Source organism: Eretmochelys imbricata, chromosome 1, assembly GCF_965152235.1.
Source record: "Eretmochelys imbricata isolate rEreImb1 chromosome 1, rEreImb1.hap1, whole genome shotgun sequence".
NCBI classification, from domain to species: Eukaryota; Metazoa; Chordata; order Testudines; family Cheloniidae; genus Eretmochelys; species Eretmochelys imbricata.
This window is the reverse complement of record NC_135572.1, coordinates 265,666,794-265,685,151: the sequence shown is the minus strand read 5'-3', so window position 1 is coordinate 265,685,151 and position 18,358 is coordinate 265,666,794. Positions and strand designations below refer to the sequence as shown.

Genomic DNA, 18,358 nt, shown 5'->3' with positions numbered 1-18,358 from the left:
TCAGGCAGCGCTCGGGAGGGGGCGGGCTTAGGGCGTGGCTACAGAGCGTTCAGCCAGAGCCGGGCGGGTGGGTCTGACGGGGCGGCCGGGGGCGTTGCTGGGGGTGACGAGGCAGGTTGAGGGGAGCGGGCGCGTGGAGGGGGGGGAAGTGCTTGGGGAGTTGCCCCTCCCCCATCCCCATTGCTCTTTCCAAACCCAAATAAAGCCTTATTTACTCCTCCGGCAGCGCCCCTTCTCGGATTGCCTGCGGAGGGTCGGATGGCCTAGATCTTTCATTGGGTGAAATACCGATCTGTCATCCTCAGGCTTTGTCTCACTGGCTGCTGCCTGGAGAGTCGGATGAAGCACTGGCCTGTCATTCATTTCCTTCCCCGGGGCTTCCTCCCGTCCGCCCCCGTTCCCGATTGGCTGCGTGGTGCCGGATTCTGTGATTGGGGAAGGCAGTCACGCCTCTGAGTCCCCGCCCTCGTTACTATAGTTACTAGGTTCTCCCCGCCCTCTGTCCGCGCGCCTGGGCCGGGCCCTCGGAAGGCCGCGCGGGGGCGGCGGGGATGGACGTCGCTGGGGCTGGGGCGGCCGCGGCGGCCTCGGACGAGGAGCCGGGGCCCCCGGGGGGCGGGTTCGCGCTGGCGGAGTTCGGGGCCGCGCTGCGAGGCCCCCCGGAGGCGCCGGGCCCCGCCTCGCTCGGCTACCTGCACGTCCTGTGGCAGCGCGACCCGCCGGCGGGCAAGATCCCCGCCCGCCGCCAGCGCCGGGCCGCCCGGCTCCACCGCGCCCTGGGGCCCACGGGCAAAGAGATCCACGGTGAGGGGCGAGCGCGGGGCGGGGAGACGGGCACAATCCCCGCAGGGGAGGGGCATGAGGCTCGAGCGCCAGGAGAGAGCCCCCTGCCTTCTCCTCCCGGGCCAGGGGGAGAAGCGGGGGGCCCCACTCCGTGACCTCTTCCCCTCGTTTGGAGGGGACTTGCCGGGTCTAGCTGGTGCAGGGGAGGAGGAAATGCAATGTAGGACTCTGCTCCAGCCTGGGCCCCTGCCCTGGCCCCCTGAAGCCCAGACGTCTGATTGGAAAACAATAAATGGTGGTGCTCTTCCCCCAGTCAGGCCCCGGCTTTGTCCTCTCATACGTTCTAATGAGAGTCCTTCACAGTACATCGAGCAGCTCTAAACAATTGATTAGCAATGAAATGGCTAGCATAAGTCATCACATAAGCCATATCACTAGGCTTCAGAACTAAGACTCTGCCAAACTGTTGGGTCAGCTGGCTGCAGGCTCTGACAGACGTGCTGGCGTACGTTTCGTTTACAGTGTGCCCTTTGCAAGCGCAAAGACTTATTCTGGTGCACAAGATGGGAACCACCAAAAGAAATACAGGTCACTCAGTAGCTGCCAGTCAAACCCCATCAAGAGCCATTTCCCACACTGCTGCTACAAAGGAGCACAATATTGTCCATTAATACATAAGGAAGAAACACTCTGAAATGCTTTGGGAAGAAAAAAAGATGGTAGGAATAGCATGACATTGCGCAGCAACCTGACGCTGAGTCAGTGCTGGCAATGGGACGTGTGATGGGTAACCAGGTACAGACACATAGCCAAGTTCTCCGAGTCTAGGTGGAAGCCCTTGTATAATCTACCATGCCAATAAAGATGTTTTATTAGAATACATACACCCTTTGTTGGTGGAGTAGAGAGGAGATGGCTGAATCTAAGATTAACTGCATGGGGGAGTTGGGAAAAGGTTCTCATTCACTTTCAAATTTGAGCTGCTGTAACCCACACATCTCCTGGGTGTGGTGTTCTGTCCCATCTAGTGGTCCCGAGATCACTTAGAGAGAGAGAGGTTAATGAGTCTGTTCTACAGCCTTTGCTAACAGCCATATGGCTTTTAGCTCATGCAGTAGAGGCTCATGCATCTAGCTCCAGAGGTCTCAGGTTTGATCCCAAGGACCAAGATCTGTCAGTGTTACACTACATAAAGAGGCTTCCTTGGGAAGTGCTGTCTGGCAGGAAAGGCCTAACGACCACCTTTGGAAGAAAAGTATGAAGCCTCCTGCTTCCTGGGGCTTTGATCTCATATATCCCTTCCTCTAGGGACAAGCCAATCCTTCCAGTGTTGTTTAGCTCCTGAATTTGGGACTTGTCCTGAAGGGAGGATTCTAATAATGGAACTACCCCTGTTCTCTATGCTCTTTGCAGTAACCCGTTCTCTTTTCCGCAGCTCTGAAAAGATTGAGAGAATCCGCCAATGCTAACGACTTAGAAACAGGTGAGCCTGCACCAGCCAGGTCTACTCAGAACCTTTCCCTGGAAGGGCAGTTTTGCAATTGGCATTGTAGGGGAGGAAAGGGAAATGCAGGTGGTTTGTAGAACCAACCATTCGGACATTGCACATGCAAAAATAGTTTTGTTCTGCTAGGACTGGACTGGGTGTAAAGTTCAATCTAGCATTTCTGCCCTCTCCACTTCATAGCGTTAGTTGTTGCAGAGTGCCTTAAGACAGACTGGCATTGCATTTTTATTACATATGTGACAGAGACTTCAGCCCAGGTATCAACAATAGTAACATGTCCTGCTGCAGAGTGGCAGGAGAGCAATGCTCTTTTTGAAAGAAAGACAAGTGACTGTTGCACAAACAGCCCCAGTCTGTTGTCAGCCAGCATGGCACACCAGATAGGAGAACAAGACTCGGGCAATGCAGATTCTATTCCTGCCTCTGCTACTGTTATTTGTATGACCATATCACCTAGGCATCCCAGTCATAGACCAGGACCCCATTGTGCTAGGTGCTGTACACAGAACAAAAAGATGGTCCCTGCCCAAAAAGAGTTTACAATCTAAGTATAAGACAAGACACAACCCGTGGATACAGACAGATGGGGAGAACAAAGAAACAATATTGAGTATTGACTCACTCTATGACTTAGGCAAGTCACTGAGCTTTTCTGTACCCCTTTTCCCATCTGTAAGGCAGGGAGATGACACTTGCTCGTTTTTGTGAAGGGTTTTGAAATCTATTGATGCAGAGCGCTATAGAACATGTCTCGGCTTGAGGTACTGGGTCAGAAGTGACTTGTACAGCATGACCCTTTTGTATTAAAACCCATGTGTCCCACTATATTATAGTTGCAAAACATATTCTAAATTTATATGCAGGTCCCTTGTGTATTAAATCTTGCAGTGTTTTATAGCTTGTCATGCCAGTGAAGTGATTACCATTGAATCAGTGACTCATCAGCGTGGAAATAATCTTTGACCATTTCTGTCATCACACCGAATCTTCACTCATCTCAAAACATTGTCAGAATGGGAAAGGTTAAATTGTTTCCTCCTGGTTTTGGGAGATGATTAGGTTGGACTTTACATTAATGTTTCCTGTAGTTGGCCTGTCAGTCTTTCTCCTTATCCCCTGGCTAAAATAGCAGAATTGCACCTATCCTAAGGGCACAGTCATCTTTTCAGGTGTTACTTCCATTTTCCCCCACCACGTTTAGAAATAATCCAGGAGGGGCAGGGGAAGGAAGCCCAGTTGTAATAATGGTTCCAACCCTAGAACCCAGGAGGAAGGTAATATCAGAACTGCCATACCAGAACAGACCAACAGCTGAATCATTCCCGTGTCCTGCCTCCAACACTGGCCAGTAATGAATGTTTCAGAGCAAGACTTAAAGTCCCCTAATTGAATAACCATGGGGGGAGCTTCTTTCTGAGCTGAGCTGGGGATTAATTTATACCCCCAAAGAATGAGAATTGATAACTCTTGTAATCTTAACCTTGCTCATGTCACTGCTACTCTCAGTCATACAATGGTCACTGACCTTGTTGAAGAAGAGCCACAAGAATGCTTAAGGGATTAGAAAAGTTGCTTTACAGTGATAGATTCAAAAAACTCAAAATTGAGCGTTTAACAAAGAGAAGGTTAAGCAGTGATTTGATTACAGTCCATAAGTATCTACATATGGAACAAATGTTTGATAATGGGCTCTTCACTCTAGCACATAGAGGCATAACGAAATCCAGTGGGTGGAAGCTAGACAAATTCAGACTGGAAATAAGATGTCTATATTTAACAGTGAGGGTAATTAACCACTGGAACAATTTACCAAGGGTCATGGTGGATTCTCCATCACTGACCATTTTTAAATCAAGGATGGATTTTTTAAAAAAAGATATGCTCTACAGCCTGTGTTATACAGGAGGTCAGACTAGATGACTACAGTAGTCCCTTTGGGCCTTGGAATCTATGAATTCTGTTTGCACCAATAATATCCCATGACTGTGAGTTGTACTTGTTACTCATTCTCCACATAAAGAAATATTTCCTTCTCTGCTGAGGAATGGAGGCAGTCCAAGTTGCACCAGGGTCTCCCTTCCATTGGGGTTGAAGAGGTAGTTGGATGGATGGGAGTAGAGAGGAACAAGTAAAGTGGGACAAGAGGATCCCTTTCCATCATCAGTCTCTCTCATTCCCATATTTGGGCTCTAGCACTCATCTGGTTGTCTCTCTCTCATAGCTGCTCTACTGATCAGCTTTCCCTCCCAATTAACACGGTCTCTCCTTCTCTCTTTCTCTGTGATGTCAGTGCAGCAACTCTTAGAAGATGGGGTTGACCCCTGTGCTGCAGATGACAAAGGCCGTACGGCCCTGCACTTTGCCTCCTGCAATGGCAATGATCGCATCGGTGAGTGGGAAGGGATTATTTCATGATACAATTTCCTTGTGGGAGGGGCGTTTGTGTTTCTTTAATTGTGCACCTTGCTAAAAGCAGCATTTCCCCTGCAATCCCTGGCATGCACATGTGCTGCCTCTCAAGATCCCCTATACCATTCAGTGTGGCCAAGGCTGGCTCTTCCCTCTTAGACCTGCTGGGCAAAGGGAAGAGACTGAAATGGGTCCATTTAATTGTTTCTAGTGCAGTTGCTTTTGGACCATGGGGCAGACCCGAACCAGAGAGATGGACTGGGGAACACTGCATTACACTTGGGTAAGTGCCAGGAGCTTGAAATCAGGGCTTCTGTAACATGATCTTTGTTCCCAGAGTTGTGACGATCCCCATTAGTTTCCTTCCTTTCTTTCTTCCTCTGTATTGTGGCAGTCAACCCCTGTCCTGGACTCTTTGGGTTCCATCAGATTTGTTCTTTAATTGAAGGCAGCTTGAGGGTCAGAGCTGAGGGAAGTACATCTCTTTCCTCCTGCTGGCCCTGAGAAACAAGAGGCCTGTTTCAGAGACTATCCAGCTTGCTGGCAGGGGCTGTAACCCAGAGGTGGGCAAACTACGTCCCGTGGGCCGCATCCGGCCCACGGGCCCCTCCTGCCCAGTTCCTGGCCCAGGAGGCTAGCCCCCGGCCCCTCCCCTGCTGTCCCCCCTTCCCCACAGCCTCAGCTCACTGTGCCGCTGTGGCTGGCTCTGGCCGGGCGGCACAGCTATAGCACTGCCAGCCACCAGTGCTCCAGACATCACGGTAAGGGGGCAGGGAGAAGGGGGCGTTGGATAGAGGGCAGCGAAGTTTGGGGGGGTGGATAGGGGTCGGGGCGGTCAGAGGATGGGGAACGGGGGGGTTGAATGGGGGCAGCGGTCCCAGGGGGTCAGTCAGGAAGGAGGAGGGGTTGGATGGGGCAGCAGGGGGCACTCATGGGTGAGGGTTCCGGGGGTGGATAGGGGGCAGGGGCTGGGCCACGCCTGGCTGTTTGGGGAGGCACAGCCTCCTCTAACCGGCCCTCCATACAATTTCTGAAACCCGATACGGCCCTCAGGCCAAAAAGTTTTCCCACCCCTGCTGTAACCGCTGATCACTGAGCAGGCTTCAAAGGGGAGTGCTGCCCTACCCTCTGATAAAGAACCCCCTAGGGATCTGGTTGCCTGTGCTGTGGTGCCCAGGGGGCTTAGCACGTGAGCAGGATCCCCTTCCCTGGACTGTAGCTCTACTCTGAGTTGTGCGTCTCATGTTTTCCCTTCCCAGCTGCCTGCACGAACCATGTTCCTGTCATCACGCTGCTGCTGCGCGGAGGTAACACTTCCTCTTTACAAATTATAATGCTACCACCATCTCTTTGACCTTCCCCCAGGGCCACCGCTGCTTTTAATCAACCTCTCTCTCCCCCATGCATGTGCACCTTTCAGGAGCCAGAGTCGATGCCTTGGATCGAGCTGGGAGGACTCCTCTGCACCTCGCCAAGTCCAAGCTGAACATCCTGCAGGAAGGGCTCTCTCAGAGCCTGGAGGCCGTGCGCCTTGAAGTGAAGCAGGTGAGAAACATTCATGCTCTCTGATACTGCGTGCATCTGCTCTCCAAGCACTGTCTTTCTTCGGTGCACTCTGAAGGACACATGGGGTTTTGTAACTGCTTTAAGTGCCTCATTTGAGTACCTCAGCTGCTCCAGCATGCTGGCAATTCCAGGACTCCTGACCTTCTTCCTCCCAGGCTCTGACATCCCACCTCTCTCTGCCTCTGGAGAGTATCTCCCTAAACACCACTTGGAATTGTTGCAGGATCTCTCCAGGGCTTGTGGGCCCTAGAATGCACTGAATGGCAGCTAGTGAGAACTACGAAATGGAGATGTCTGGCTATAGGAGGGACCCCTTAGAAATCCCCTTATGTTCTCCCAGTGCAAGCATTAGGCAAGGCTAGTTGACTAATAGGAACAGCTGTGCACTTTCCTGGAGCACTGGTTGGAAGGCCCTGAACCCCACCTGTCCAGTTTCACATGTCAGGAAACAGAGGAGAGGAAAGGGGGATTTGGGTAACGCAGACCTGAGGGGGAGAAAGCAACAAGAATTTTTTACCCAGGGAACCACTGGATGTGAGGCTGGCCCTTTGAGGACTTTGGTCCTTTGGTCTCACCACTGTGTTCTAATAGCCATGGATAGGAATCGATGGAATGACCAGCCCATCTGAAAAAACTCAGCATCTGATTCATATGTGGCCTTCCTTCTGGAGACGCACTGGACTGCGCCTCTACAAATAGCCCTGTCCACTTGCTTTGAAGCATGGCTCTGATCCCCTGTGTGGGTGCCTACCCCAGACCTCAGGAGTGGCACCATGCTTGTGGCAGTGCTGCTAATAGCCTGCCTGCTGCGGTTGTCCCTTTGTCCTTGCACCACCAGTACCCTGCCCTGCTTACAGCTGTCCTGCTCCTGCATCTCACCACGCTGCCCGTTTCAGATTATCCAGATGTTGCGGGAATACCTGGAGCGCCTTGGGCAGCGGGAGCAGCGGGAGCAGTTGGATGATCTCTGCTCCAGGTTACAGATGACCAGTACTAAGGAGCAGGTGAGAGGCAGCCAGAGTGACTCCCATGCTGCGTTGCTGGCTTCACACATACATCCAAGAGAGAACAGACAGCTTCAGTAGGCTAACATCCAAGACTGGGACCAGGATACAGACACATTCCCCTCCATGTCACTGGTTCGTATTCGAGCCCACATGTAATGATGGAAAGATTCACGGTAGCTAGGTTTTGTAGTAACTCATTTGGTGGGAGTGGGTAGTGAGAAGAATGTCTGTATTCTGGTGGGTAGATATTCATAACACGAAAAGCATTGCCACTGCCCAGGGTACCCTTAACGGCAGACTCAGCAGAGACGTCAAAGACCCGATGGGCTGAGAAGATTTCATTTCCCTACTCATCTACACACGTGGGCCCTTCCAGGCAAGGATGAGGTACATCCAGTGGTGAGCTGGAGCCAGTTGGCGCGAACCAGTTGTTAAATTTTGAACCAGTTTTAGAACCAGTTGTTAAAAATTGTTAAGGCTCCCCGAGCTCCCAGCCCCTCCCCCGCCTTCCCCCCTCTCGCAGAGCCTCAGCTGCCGCTGCTGCTGAGAGCCCCAGGGGCAGTGGGGAGCACGGCTTGGCCCACGGCATGGGGAAGAAGGGACAGCTGCACTCCGCTCTTCAGGCGGAGAAGCTGGGTGTTTACGCCGCCTGCGAGATACCTAGCCGGGCTGCAGGGAGCCGCATGGGCCTGCGGAGAGCCAGGAGGTGGGCAGGTCCAGTCCCTGGCCTTGGGAATGGTGTATGTGGGAGCAACCCGGGCACCCCTCCCCCAGCCAGTGCCACCCCCTCCAACACCCACCGACCAGTTACCTTCTCCCCTGTGCACCCTCCACCCCAACAACCCACCCTGTCCTGCCACTTTTGCCTCTGGGCAACCTCCACCCGGCAGTCCCCACCCCCAGCCAGCCATGGTCACCTTCACCCCTGCATCAACCTCCGGAGCTCCCTCCTGCCCACTCCTCCCTTGTGCAAACCCCTCCCTGCCACCTTCACGCCCCTGCAACAGCCCTGGGCACATACACACCCCCGCCTGCCAGCCCCTTGCAACAACCCTCTCCTGCCCACTTCTCCCTTGTGCCACTCCCTCCCTGCCACTGCACTCCCTGCAAGAGCCCCTTTTGCCTCTGTGCAATCTCTTCCCTGCCACTACACCCCCTCCACCTCTTGGCACATCCCTTAAATCAGAACTTTTTTAAAAGGAACCGGTTGTTAAGATTTTGGCAGCTCATCACTGGATACATCCCGCATTACGCTCAGTCTTCCTTCCCTTGCAGCCCCTGCTTGTCTCGCGATAACAAACTGCATTGTTTCTATGGCAGGTGGATGAGGTCACTGACCTCCTGGCCAGCTTCACCTCACTCAGTCTACAGATGCAGAAGATAGAGAAGAGGTAACGGGCTTTCAGATCATTCCCCTGGTGAACAGGAGAGGCCCCAGGGGAGGGACAGCTGGAGCGCATCGCCTAGATTATAAACATTGTTGCCACTGCCAGATACCCTGTTTCTGCTGGACCGTCCCCAGCGTAGCACTCAACTCTCAGACTATCCCCTCCGGTGCTGCCATCGGCACCTCCTTCTGAGGCATCTAGGAGGACAATTGAATGCTGGAGCTGACTTTTCGAGCAAAGGGCCCCTCTTCCTTATCATCCTGCTCTAGATCGGATGGTTTAACAAATGTGCTGGCCTTGTGTGGCATGTCCCTCTTTTGAACACTCAGCCTTCCTCAAAACATCCCAAGCTCAGAGTGGTTGGCACTCATCAGTGTGCCCCTGGTCACCAGCCACACCCAGGTGCACTCAGGCAACGACAGCTCTCCAACATGCCTTTGTGTACAGATCTGCCTTTACTAGGCGCCATTGGACATGGTCACAGTATCTAGTTGCACAGGATGAGTAGGCTTGTTCAGATGGTGGAAGACTCTGACTTCCTGCACTCACAGGAAATGAAGATGGAAATTCAGCAGAGCTCACGGAGCATTGGTTGGAGTAGGTGGAACGAGGTAAAAAATAATCATCATCAGAGCCTGGGCCTTCATCCTCAACTCCCACAGGGGCCTGCTGTCAAAAGGGAAAGAGCCTGTCTGTGGGATTGGGATACAAAGCTTTTCACCGCAAGGTTGCTGCTTCCAATGTGATCCCACCTCAAGGAATCACTAAAACTTTGTGCTCAGAGACCACAGCAATGGGTTTGTTAAAAATATATAGATAAAGTTGTTACCAGATTATGGCTGCCCAGTTACAGAGTTGGGTGACACTCACCCACTCCTAGTCCAGTTCTAGGGGGGCAGATATCTATGTCCCACAAGACAGCACCATGGCTAACTTCAGTCTTCCCTTTTTTTTAGCAGTCTCAGCCAGGAGATCAGGCCTTGATTTGAGCCATTAGAACAGCTCATCTTTCCACCTCAACATGGCTGACATGTAACTTAGACCTGAGCCATGTTGCTAGGGTGGGGGCAAATTTACGTTGTTGCTGCCCATGTGGTATCACTAATCCTCGGGCTAAAATAAATGCCCATCTGAAGGCCTATCAATCGGACACATTTTACCGGCGCTAAATTAATTTGAGGGGAAGGGATTTTAAATAAATTCAATGTGCTGGATGAATTGTGATGCCCACAAGAGGCCTGAAATGGGGAGCATGGAAAGGATGCAGGGAGTTGCCACAGAACAGACGTTCTTTGCCGTCAATTGGGGTGTGGTCATTAATAAGAGCTGGGTGGATTCTGTTTAAGGTACTGATTCTCAAAAGCAGCCAGTACTTCCCCTGAATCATGAACATTCTATGGTGGTTTTTTAGACCCGGAGGACAATAGGATTGGACGCTGTTTAGTAACAGGTGCATCCCTTGTCTAAGATGAGACTGACTAGACGCATGTGTCCAAAGCTTGGATTTCACCCTGATGCATGCAGCTTAGAGCCGTATGTATGCTCTTCTGGGGAGGGAAGTTTGGGACTGACTCGGTGTTCTGATTTTGTTTGAGCTGTCACTGTGACTATTAAGACGTTGTTCCAACATGCTGGCTAAAAGAGACACAAAGGGGATGGATGACAATCTGAACTCCTACATTTTACATTCATTAAAATACTGTCAGCTTTTTTGAAGTCCTCCACCAGTTCTTTCGTCTCAGGACTCACCTGTCTCCCTCTATCTCCTGTGCCTGGGGCCTGACACTGGACTCGATAACTTCTCTTAAAAAGCAGTGCTTAAATTAAAGATAACAATGTCGAGTTGCCTTGAGCACAAATGCTGGCCTCTTTGCAGACCCCTGGACCCTGCTGCTGATTCACCTTCTGATCTTCAGTCCCGTTGCTAAGGAATCCAAACCATAAATATATGAATTTGCTATAGATCCTACACAAATCACAGTGTGTTGTAGGGCTCCAGGCCAGAAGCTATCATGCACTCTGCAGAGAGGAAAGCAATGCTGTTTGACCACGACTGGTCTGAGAGCAAGCATTGGTGTGCAGCAGGAGGGGAGAAAACTTGGTAAAATCATCAGTTTGCCAAATGAAAAATGCGACCATGGGCTGGGGCTCAGACTGGCATTGGCTAGATTCTAAAAATTACAGGGGAAAGAGCATCTCACAAGTGAGACAGAAGGGACCATTAAAATAGCTAAGGAAAGAGCAGCTAGGGTTGTCTAATGCCAGAGTTGCTGTCGGTGATGCTTGTATTGAAGCTAGAACAGACTGCGGTTTGCCTTTGTTGCAGTTTACATCTGAGATCAGAGCCCTTTTGACTAGGAGCAGGAGAAGTTGCTGCACGCAGCATGTCATGGCCCCACCGTGTGAGGTTAGCTGCTGAGCTTCTACACCACCTCCTCCCTAAACAGGATTGGAGTCATAAAGGGTGTTGTCTGGGTGTGGGTGATGGTGGTTGCCTGCTCTGAGCCCTTGCAACTACCCACTAATGTCTGCCTCTCTTAGAGGGCAGCTTTTTATGTTTCTCCCTCAAGAACCCACTAGCTGGGCCATCAGCTGTATGTCATCTGAAGGATGATGGGTTTTTTGGGAAAATTGCCACTGCTGCTGGTTAGTAAGAGCACTTGGTTGCAGATAAAATGCCTTAGGGGGGTTAGATCCTTTTTAAATGGCGAGCAGACCCATCACATGGTACAAGTTGCCCTTTGCAGTTCTGCTTTTCTACTGCCAGTCTAATGGGATGAGACATACCCACAGACCAAGCTGGCACCAGGGCTCACTGTGACATTCTAAAGGGCTGTTTCCCTCTGGCCTGAGAGCAGCACTTACCACGTTTCTGTCATCCAGTCATGCACAGTCCTGGGCTGGAAACAGTCAAACCTACCATCCTGCTCAGTTTGGCAGTCCTCATCTGAAGCAGATCACTCTTCTAGTAAACTAGAGCAATTAGGAGAAGGGGTGGCTCTGAATGTAGAAATTGTATCTTCATCATGCTTCGCTGTGTCTGCAGTACCTGATTTCCTTTAGCTGTCCTGCCTACATTGCCTGTTACGCATCATCTAATAGGATCCCAGAGCTTTCCCTTGGTGGAAGGCCCCATGTGCTCTACAGCAGGGTCCCTGGCTTTTGTAGCACTCTTCAGTAGCAGCTGCCGGTACATTTTACAAATGTAGGTTTTTATTTACTTAAAGATTAACATGAATAATCCAGTCAATACAATCTCCCCTGTGCTGTTTATTTTGATATTGAATGGAGCTTCATGTTGTTCTCACACAAATTGTCATCAGCAGGTTTCAGAATTAACTCATTAACGATTGGCACAGTTGACACCACTCAGAGCGATCGGACCAGGCTGGCTGCACACTCGGGCCAGCAGCATGTTACATACCATTCCCATTTTCAAGCTTTTCCTTGCAACCATGAGACCTAAGACATTTTTCAGATTCTGCAGTAAGGAGTGAATTCCACACTGACTGAACACGCAGCACCCAGCCTCGGGGACCGGCTTGGCCCTGAAGGCCATGCCAGTGTGCATGGGACACAAGCCATATGACCTCATGGATAGTGCCAGCCAGTTTGAGGGATGGGTTTGTCAAGGCACATCCAGTGCACAGGGCCAATATGTGGCTGCATTGCACTGAGGCACTGGAGCACATCCAGACCGTGTCTACCTATAAATACTATGGTATGTATAATGTATGGTATGGTATGGAGAAATTATATAGATGCCAAAGAACAAAAGGACTTACTCCAAAGCAGCTGCTCCCCATGTATGATTACAAATGAATGGAACACATACCCACGCGGAAATACCTCTCACTCTTCAGCTGCTGAAGTAATTAAACTCTAGGGCATCAAGACAACTCACTCTTCAGGAAAGAAAACTCTATTACTCCCATCTCCCTTTACTAGCTTCCTAGTGATCTCCAAATCCTAGTAATTATCCTTGTTGCCAAAAAGCCCTATGAAACATCTCCACCTGCCCCCGCCCCTTCATTTAGCTCTGTCTGCTCATTCAGTATGTGCCTCTGATCTTTTATCCTCCTTGCTACCAAAAGATCCCTGCAGAACAAGCATCATTTTCCTTCATAGAGCCAGGCCAGCATGGGAGAGCAGCCCTGGCAGCTCTGAGCCCACTGGTGAATCAGTGAGGAGCCAGAGTTTGATTAGCAAGCGGATAAAGGAGAACGGGCAGATAGAAGCTTTCAGACAAATCCAAATAAACTGAGAGTGTCCCTAACAGGAGGTTATTAAAAAATAAAGTAGGCAACTGAGATACAAAGCATGATCATGGATCAGGAACTGGTTAAGAGACAGAAAATAAAGGCTAGGAATTTAGGCCAATTTTCGTTGTGGCTTATGGTTAACAATAGGGTGTCCCAAAGCTTCAGTATTTAAATATGATTGCCCCTTCAGCCCAAGCAGTTAGCCAGTATTCAGGCTCTTGCAGAATTGTTTCTGTTAGGATGGGAAATTCATTATGAGTCAAGTATATTCTTGGTTACAAAAATATGTACACAAAGTCCTGTTTGCCGGAACATAGTAGAAGCAAACAACAACAGACAATTTCATTGCTCAGAAATCCCCAGATCTAACTCTCCAACAGGCTCTGTGCCCAAGAAGCCTGGTCTTCCTGCTTCCTCTCACGATCATGCTCAAATCAGCTTCTCCCAGCATTTTGCCTCCAACACATGCAGTCTGCAACCCATATTCTAGTCCCTGCGTTTGCAACCAGGGCCACCCCTCAGGCCACGCATTTAGCTCTGACTTGCCATGCAGCCTAGTTCCCCAGGTTGTAGCCCCAAAACCTCCAGCTGTTTTTACTACATAAAAGGGCTTTGTTGCTGCTTCTGTTGAAAGAGTGCTTGACACTGGCTTAAGGAGGCCTATGAATGGGTCTTGGATCCTAGTACCCACCTGCTGGCAGCCATTAGCACCTTTCAGCAGTGATCCCAAAAGAGGTGAAGGGTGAGGAGGGGGCAACATTTGCAGAGGACACAAAATTAATTAGGTTAGGCCAGGCAAGAGAAGACAGAGGAACGCCACCAGAAGGACCTGACAGAGCTAGGCGACAGCAGGTAATAACGTAGACAAGTGCAAAGCCATGCAGACTGCGTAGAGCAATTGGGACTACTCGTACACATTGCCGGGGTCTAAAATAATTTGAACCAAGCAGGAAATAGAACTAGGGTTGGGAACAGCTATACAAAAACCTGGTGGGTGTGCAAGCACACGTGTGCAGGGTGGTACAGAACTGAGGTGCATCAGCAGAGAGTAGCAGAGTTAAGCTTGCATTATTCCTGGTTCTAGTCCGTAGCTATTGGATTTTCCTTTCATGAACATTAAAATCAACCCCACACAAACCTTTGTGACTCCCCTGCCCTTGACGGAGCAGGCAGTGCAGCTATCCTTTCCCCTGCAGAGGCTGGGTTACTCTTGAACTTCTCCCAGAATAAATACAAGTCCCTCTCTTCCTTGGTGTGCTTGTTCTTTTTGACTAGATGCAGACATTTATGCCATCCCCCCACCAGACACACTGCTGGCTCCCCCTTGGACATGTCCCGAGGCCTGAAATTTATTCAAATGACTGAGCACTTGTACAATAGCAAGGTGGGGCTGGCAAGGCATATTTCTGTACAATCACACTGTCCCTGGCAACAACCAGCATGATTCCTGTGATCAATTGGAGCGGAGATTGTTGTCTCCCTCCCACTGAGTGGGCAGCGGCTGTGGTGCTGTAGTCCATTTATTAATATGGCGGGTCCGCTTCATTACAGCCTGTCAGGGTTCCTTCCCCACTCTGAACTCTGGCGTACAGATGTGGGGACCCGCATGAAAGACCCCCTAAGCTTATTCTTACCAGCTTAGGTTAAAACTTCCCCATGGCACAGATTCCCTTCTTGCCTTGGGATCACTGCCACCACCAAGTGATTTAACAAACAATCAGGGAAAGGACCACTTGGAGTCCTAGTCCCTCAAGCCTATACACCCCCTCTCCTGGGGAGGCTTGCGAATAATATCCTAACCAATTGGTTACAAAATAATCAAAGACCCAAACCCCTTTGTCTTGGAACAATGGAAAAATCAGTCAAGTTCTTAAAAAGAAGGATTTTATTTAAAGAGAAAAAGGTAAAAGAATCACCTCTGTGAACGTAGGCTGGTAGTTAACCTTACAGAGTAGCAGAAAATTAAGAGAGCGCAGAGGAACCCCCTCTAGCCTTAGTTTCAAAGTTACAACAAATCAGGGACAAACCTCCCTCTAGCAAAGGGAAAATTCACAAGTTGAGAAAACAAAGGTAAACTAATAGGCTTTGCCTGGCTGTTACTTACAAGTTTGAAATATGAGAGACTTGTTCAGGAAGATTTGGAGAACATGGATTGATGTCTGGTCCCTCTTAGTCCCAAGAAGAACGGCCACAGAAAAACAAAGAACCCAAAACAAAACCTCTCCCCACCCCCAGATTTGAAAGTATCTTTTGTCCCCATTGGTTCCTTTGGTCAGGTGCCAACCAGGTTACTTGAGCTTCTTAACCCCTTACAGGTAAGGAGGAATTTAGGCTACCCCTATGGTTATGACACAGCCCAACAAGAAATCCCAACTTTGCTCCGCCAAGAGGCTAGAGAAGGGGGAATCCCTAAGTTTTAGGCTGATAGTCAAAAAAGGCACTCATGTTGGACTGAGTGTTCCCATCAGGAGTGATACTGGTATAATGACCTAGGTTTATATCCACCCCTTCGCTTATGTGGTATAACTTTCTCATGTAGACAACGCTCGGCCTCTGCGCAAACCAGTACTTTATAGTACTTTCCATCCAGGGACCTCAAAGCAAAGCACTTTACAGTCGGTGCCTCTCAAACACACATGGTAGGGCAATGCTACCCCCATTTATAGACAGTAAGCGGAGGCAGAGAGAGCGTGGCTTGCCCATGGTCACAGTACATCAGTAGACGAGAGGAAGCGATATTAGAAAGGTTGGTCTTGTGGTTACAATGCTGAACTAGGCCACAGAAGATCCGAGTTCAGCTCGCAGACTGCTGGTATAGCCCGGGGCAAGGCGCTGCCATTCTGTGTCCTGGCTCCCCAGCTGTAAAATGGGGATCTTTCTTCATCTTGTCTATTTCGATTGTAAGCAGTTTGGGGTCAGGGCTCTTACCAAGGGCCCTGCAGTACAAACTAGTGGGATGCGGCTCTCATCTGGGGCTCTAGGTCAGGAGCTTTCAACCTTTCCAGATGACTGTACCCCTTTAAGGAGTCTGATTTGTCTTGCGTACCCCAAGTTTCACCTCACTTAAAATCTACTTGCTTACTAAAATCAGACAAAAATACAAAAAAGTGTCACAGCCACTATTGCTAAAAAATTGCTCACTCTCTCATGTTTACCATATAATTATAAAATAAATCAACTGGAATATAAATATTGTACTTACATTCAGAGCTGTCCCTAGGGTATGGCAAATCAGAGCAACTGCCCTGGGTCCCACACTTTGGGGAGCCCCGCACTTCGTGAGGAGGCAGGTGGAGAGGTGAGGCAGGAGACAGGTGTGGGGGCAGAGGAGGAGCCCCCTTACCAACCTCCCCCACTCCTCAGTGCCTCCTGCCCACCAGCGGGCCCCACCGATCAGCGCCTCTCCTTCCCTCCCAGCGCCTACCGCCAATCAGCTGTTTCGCGGTGTCTGGAGGCGCTGGGGGGAGGGAAGAGGAGTGAGGGCAGAGAGCGCTCGGGGGGAGGGGGGCAGAACTGGGTGGGGGTGGGAAGAGGTGGGGTGGAGCCTTGGGGAAGGGGTGGAGTGAGGGCAGGGCCTGAGCAGAGCTGGTGGGGAGCAACCGCCCCCCAGCAGATAGAAACTTGGCACCTATGTCCCAGGCCATGCACCCCGCTAGGGATGGCCCTGCTTACATTTCAGTGTATAGCAGATAGAAAAGTATAAACAAGTCATTGTCTGTATGAAATTTTAGTTTGTATTGACTTTGCTAGTGCTTTTTATGTAGCCTGTTGTAAAAGTAGGCAACTATCTAGATGAGCTGATGTACCCCCTGGAAGACCTCTAATTACCCCCAGGGTACACGTACTCCTGGGTGAGAACCACTGCTCTAGGTGTTACCATCATACAGATAATAAGATGGTAGAGCTGGGAATAAAACCTAGGAAACCACCTCCCAGTTGCCTGCCGTGATCACTAGCCTGTACTTCCACCAGCTAGGTGTCTGGTTTTAGACCGAACACTCAGTCAAAAAGGGACCCTGGTAGCTCCAGACAGCACCATTGACCGGGCACCTAAAAGTCTGGTCCGTGGCGCAGCAGGGCTAAGGCAGGCTCTCTGCCTGCCCTGGCTCTGCGTGGCTCCCAAAAGTGTCTGGCACATCCGGCTCCAAGGTGCAGGGGTGGCAATGGGGGCTCCACGTCCTGCCCCTGCCCCAAGCGCCAGCTCCACTGCAGCCAATGGGAGCTGCGGAGGTGGTGCCTGTGGGCGAGGGCAGCGCACAGAGTTCCCTGGCCTTTCAACCTATAAGGGGGACATGCTGGCCGCTTCCAGGAGCCATCTGAGGTAAGCGCTGCCTGGAGCCCGCACCCCAAACTCCTCCTGCACACCAACCCCTTACCCCAACCCTGAGCCCCCTCCCACACCCAAACTCCCTCCTGCATCCCACCCCCCTGCCCCAGCTTGGAACCCCCTCCTGGAGCCCACACCCTTCATCCCCAGTCCCACACCAGAGCCCGGATCCCCAGCTGGATCCCTCACCCCAACCCCCTGCCTGGAGCCGCATCCCCCAGCCCCTTCCCTCACTCCAAAACCCTCATCCCTGACCCCACCCCAGAGCCTGCACCCTCACGTCCCCCCCCACACTCCAACCACCAGCGCTGAACCCTTTCCCGCACTCCAAATCCCTCATCCCCAGCCCCACCCCAAAGCCTGTACCCCCAGCCAGAGCCCCTATCTCCTCCTGTACCCCAACCCCCTACCCCAGCCTGAAGCCCCCTCCTGCACTCCAAACACCTGCCAAGAGCCCCCTCCCAAACTCCAAACCCATTAGCCCCACCCCACAGCTCCCTCCCACACCCCCAACCTCTTATCCCTTGCCCCACCCCAGAGCCTGCACCCCCAGCTGGAGCCCTCACCCCCTACTGCACCCCAACCCACAGCCCCAGCCCAGAGCCCCCTCCTGCACCCCAAAACTCCTCTTCCCCAGCTCCACCCCAGGGCCCACACCCCCTCCGGTACCTCAACCCCAAGCCCTGCCCCAGCACAGTGAAAATGAGCGAGTGTGGGGGAGAGCAAGCGATGGAGGGAGGGGGGATGGAGTGAGCAGGGGCGGGGCCTTGGAGAAGGAGCAGGGCAGGGGATGCAGCAAGGGTGTTTGGTTTTCTGCAATTAGAAAGTTGGCAGCCCTACCAGTTGTGGGGTGAGAGAGGTCCCAGTCTACTTCCTACATGACGTGCTCATCTAATACAAACTTTGTTACTGTGGTGCTAACACCCTTCTCCCCGCTTGATGGCAGTACCAGCAAAGGTGGCAAGGAAGAAGTGGGTCATAGAGGTTTAACTCCCCTCTTCCCCTACAGATAGGGCCTCCCACTCCCTGAGCTGGGCAGAGGCACCTTCTTGCAGGGTGTGAGAGAGCTTGTGAAGTTGCCACCTGTGCACGACCCCTTCTGGGAACAC

The 18,358-nt window shown here is 51.3% G+C and overlaps 1 protein-coding gene across 1 annotated transcript; it reads left to right on the top strand.

Moving 5' to 3' along the window:
* Positions 1 to 521: 521 nt before the first annotated feature.
* Positions 522 to 10,376, top strand: ANKRD54 (ankyrin repeat domain 54). Its single transcript, XM_077829544.1, has 8 exons — positions 522 to 804; positions 2,219 to 2,266; positions 4,581 to 4,679; positions 4,911 to 4,982; positions 5,959 to 6,006; positions 6,120 to 6,244; positions 7,162 to 7,269; positions 8,593 to 10,376. Exons 1-8 carry the CDS (start codon positions 552 to 554, stop codon positions 8,665 to 8,667), a joined length of 828 nt encoding a protein of 275 aa, XP_077685670.1. The 5' UTR covers positions 522 to 551; the 3' UTR covers positions 8,668 to 10,376.
* Positions 10,377 to 18,358: the final 7,982 nt, after the last annotated feature.

Excerpts from the sequence above, each read along its gene's own strand:
- ANKRD54 (XM_077829544.1), top strand. The coding sequence starts at position 552 with ATGGACGTCGCTGGGGCTGGGGCGGCCGCGGCGGCCTCGGACGAGGAG. Across the intron at positions 4,680-4,910 it reads CAATGGCAATGATCGCATCG|TGCAGTTGCTTTTGGACCAT; the intron begins GTGAGTGGGAAG and ends AATTGTTTCTAG. Across the intron at positions 7,270-8,592 it reads TGACCAGTACTAAGGAGCAG|GTGGATGAGGTCACTGACCT; the intron begins GTGAGAGGCAGC and ends TTTCTATGGCAG.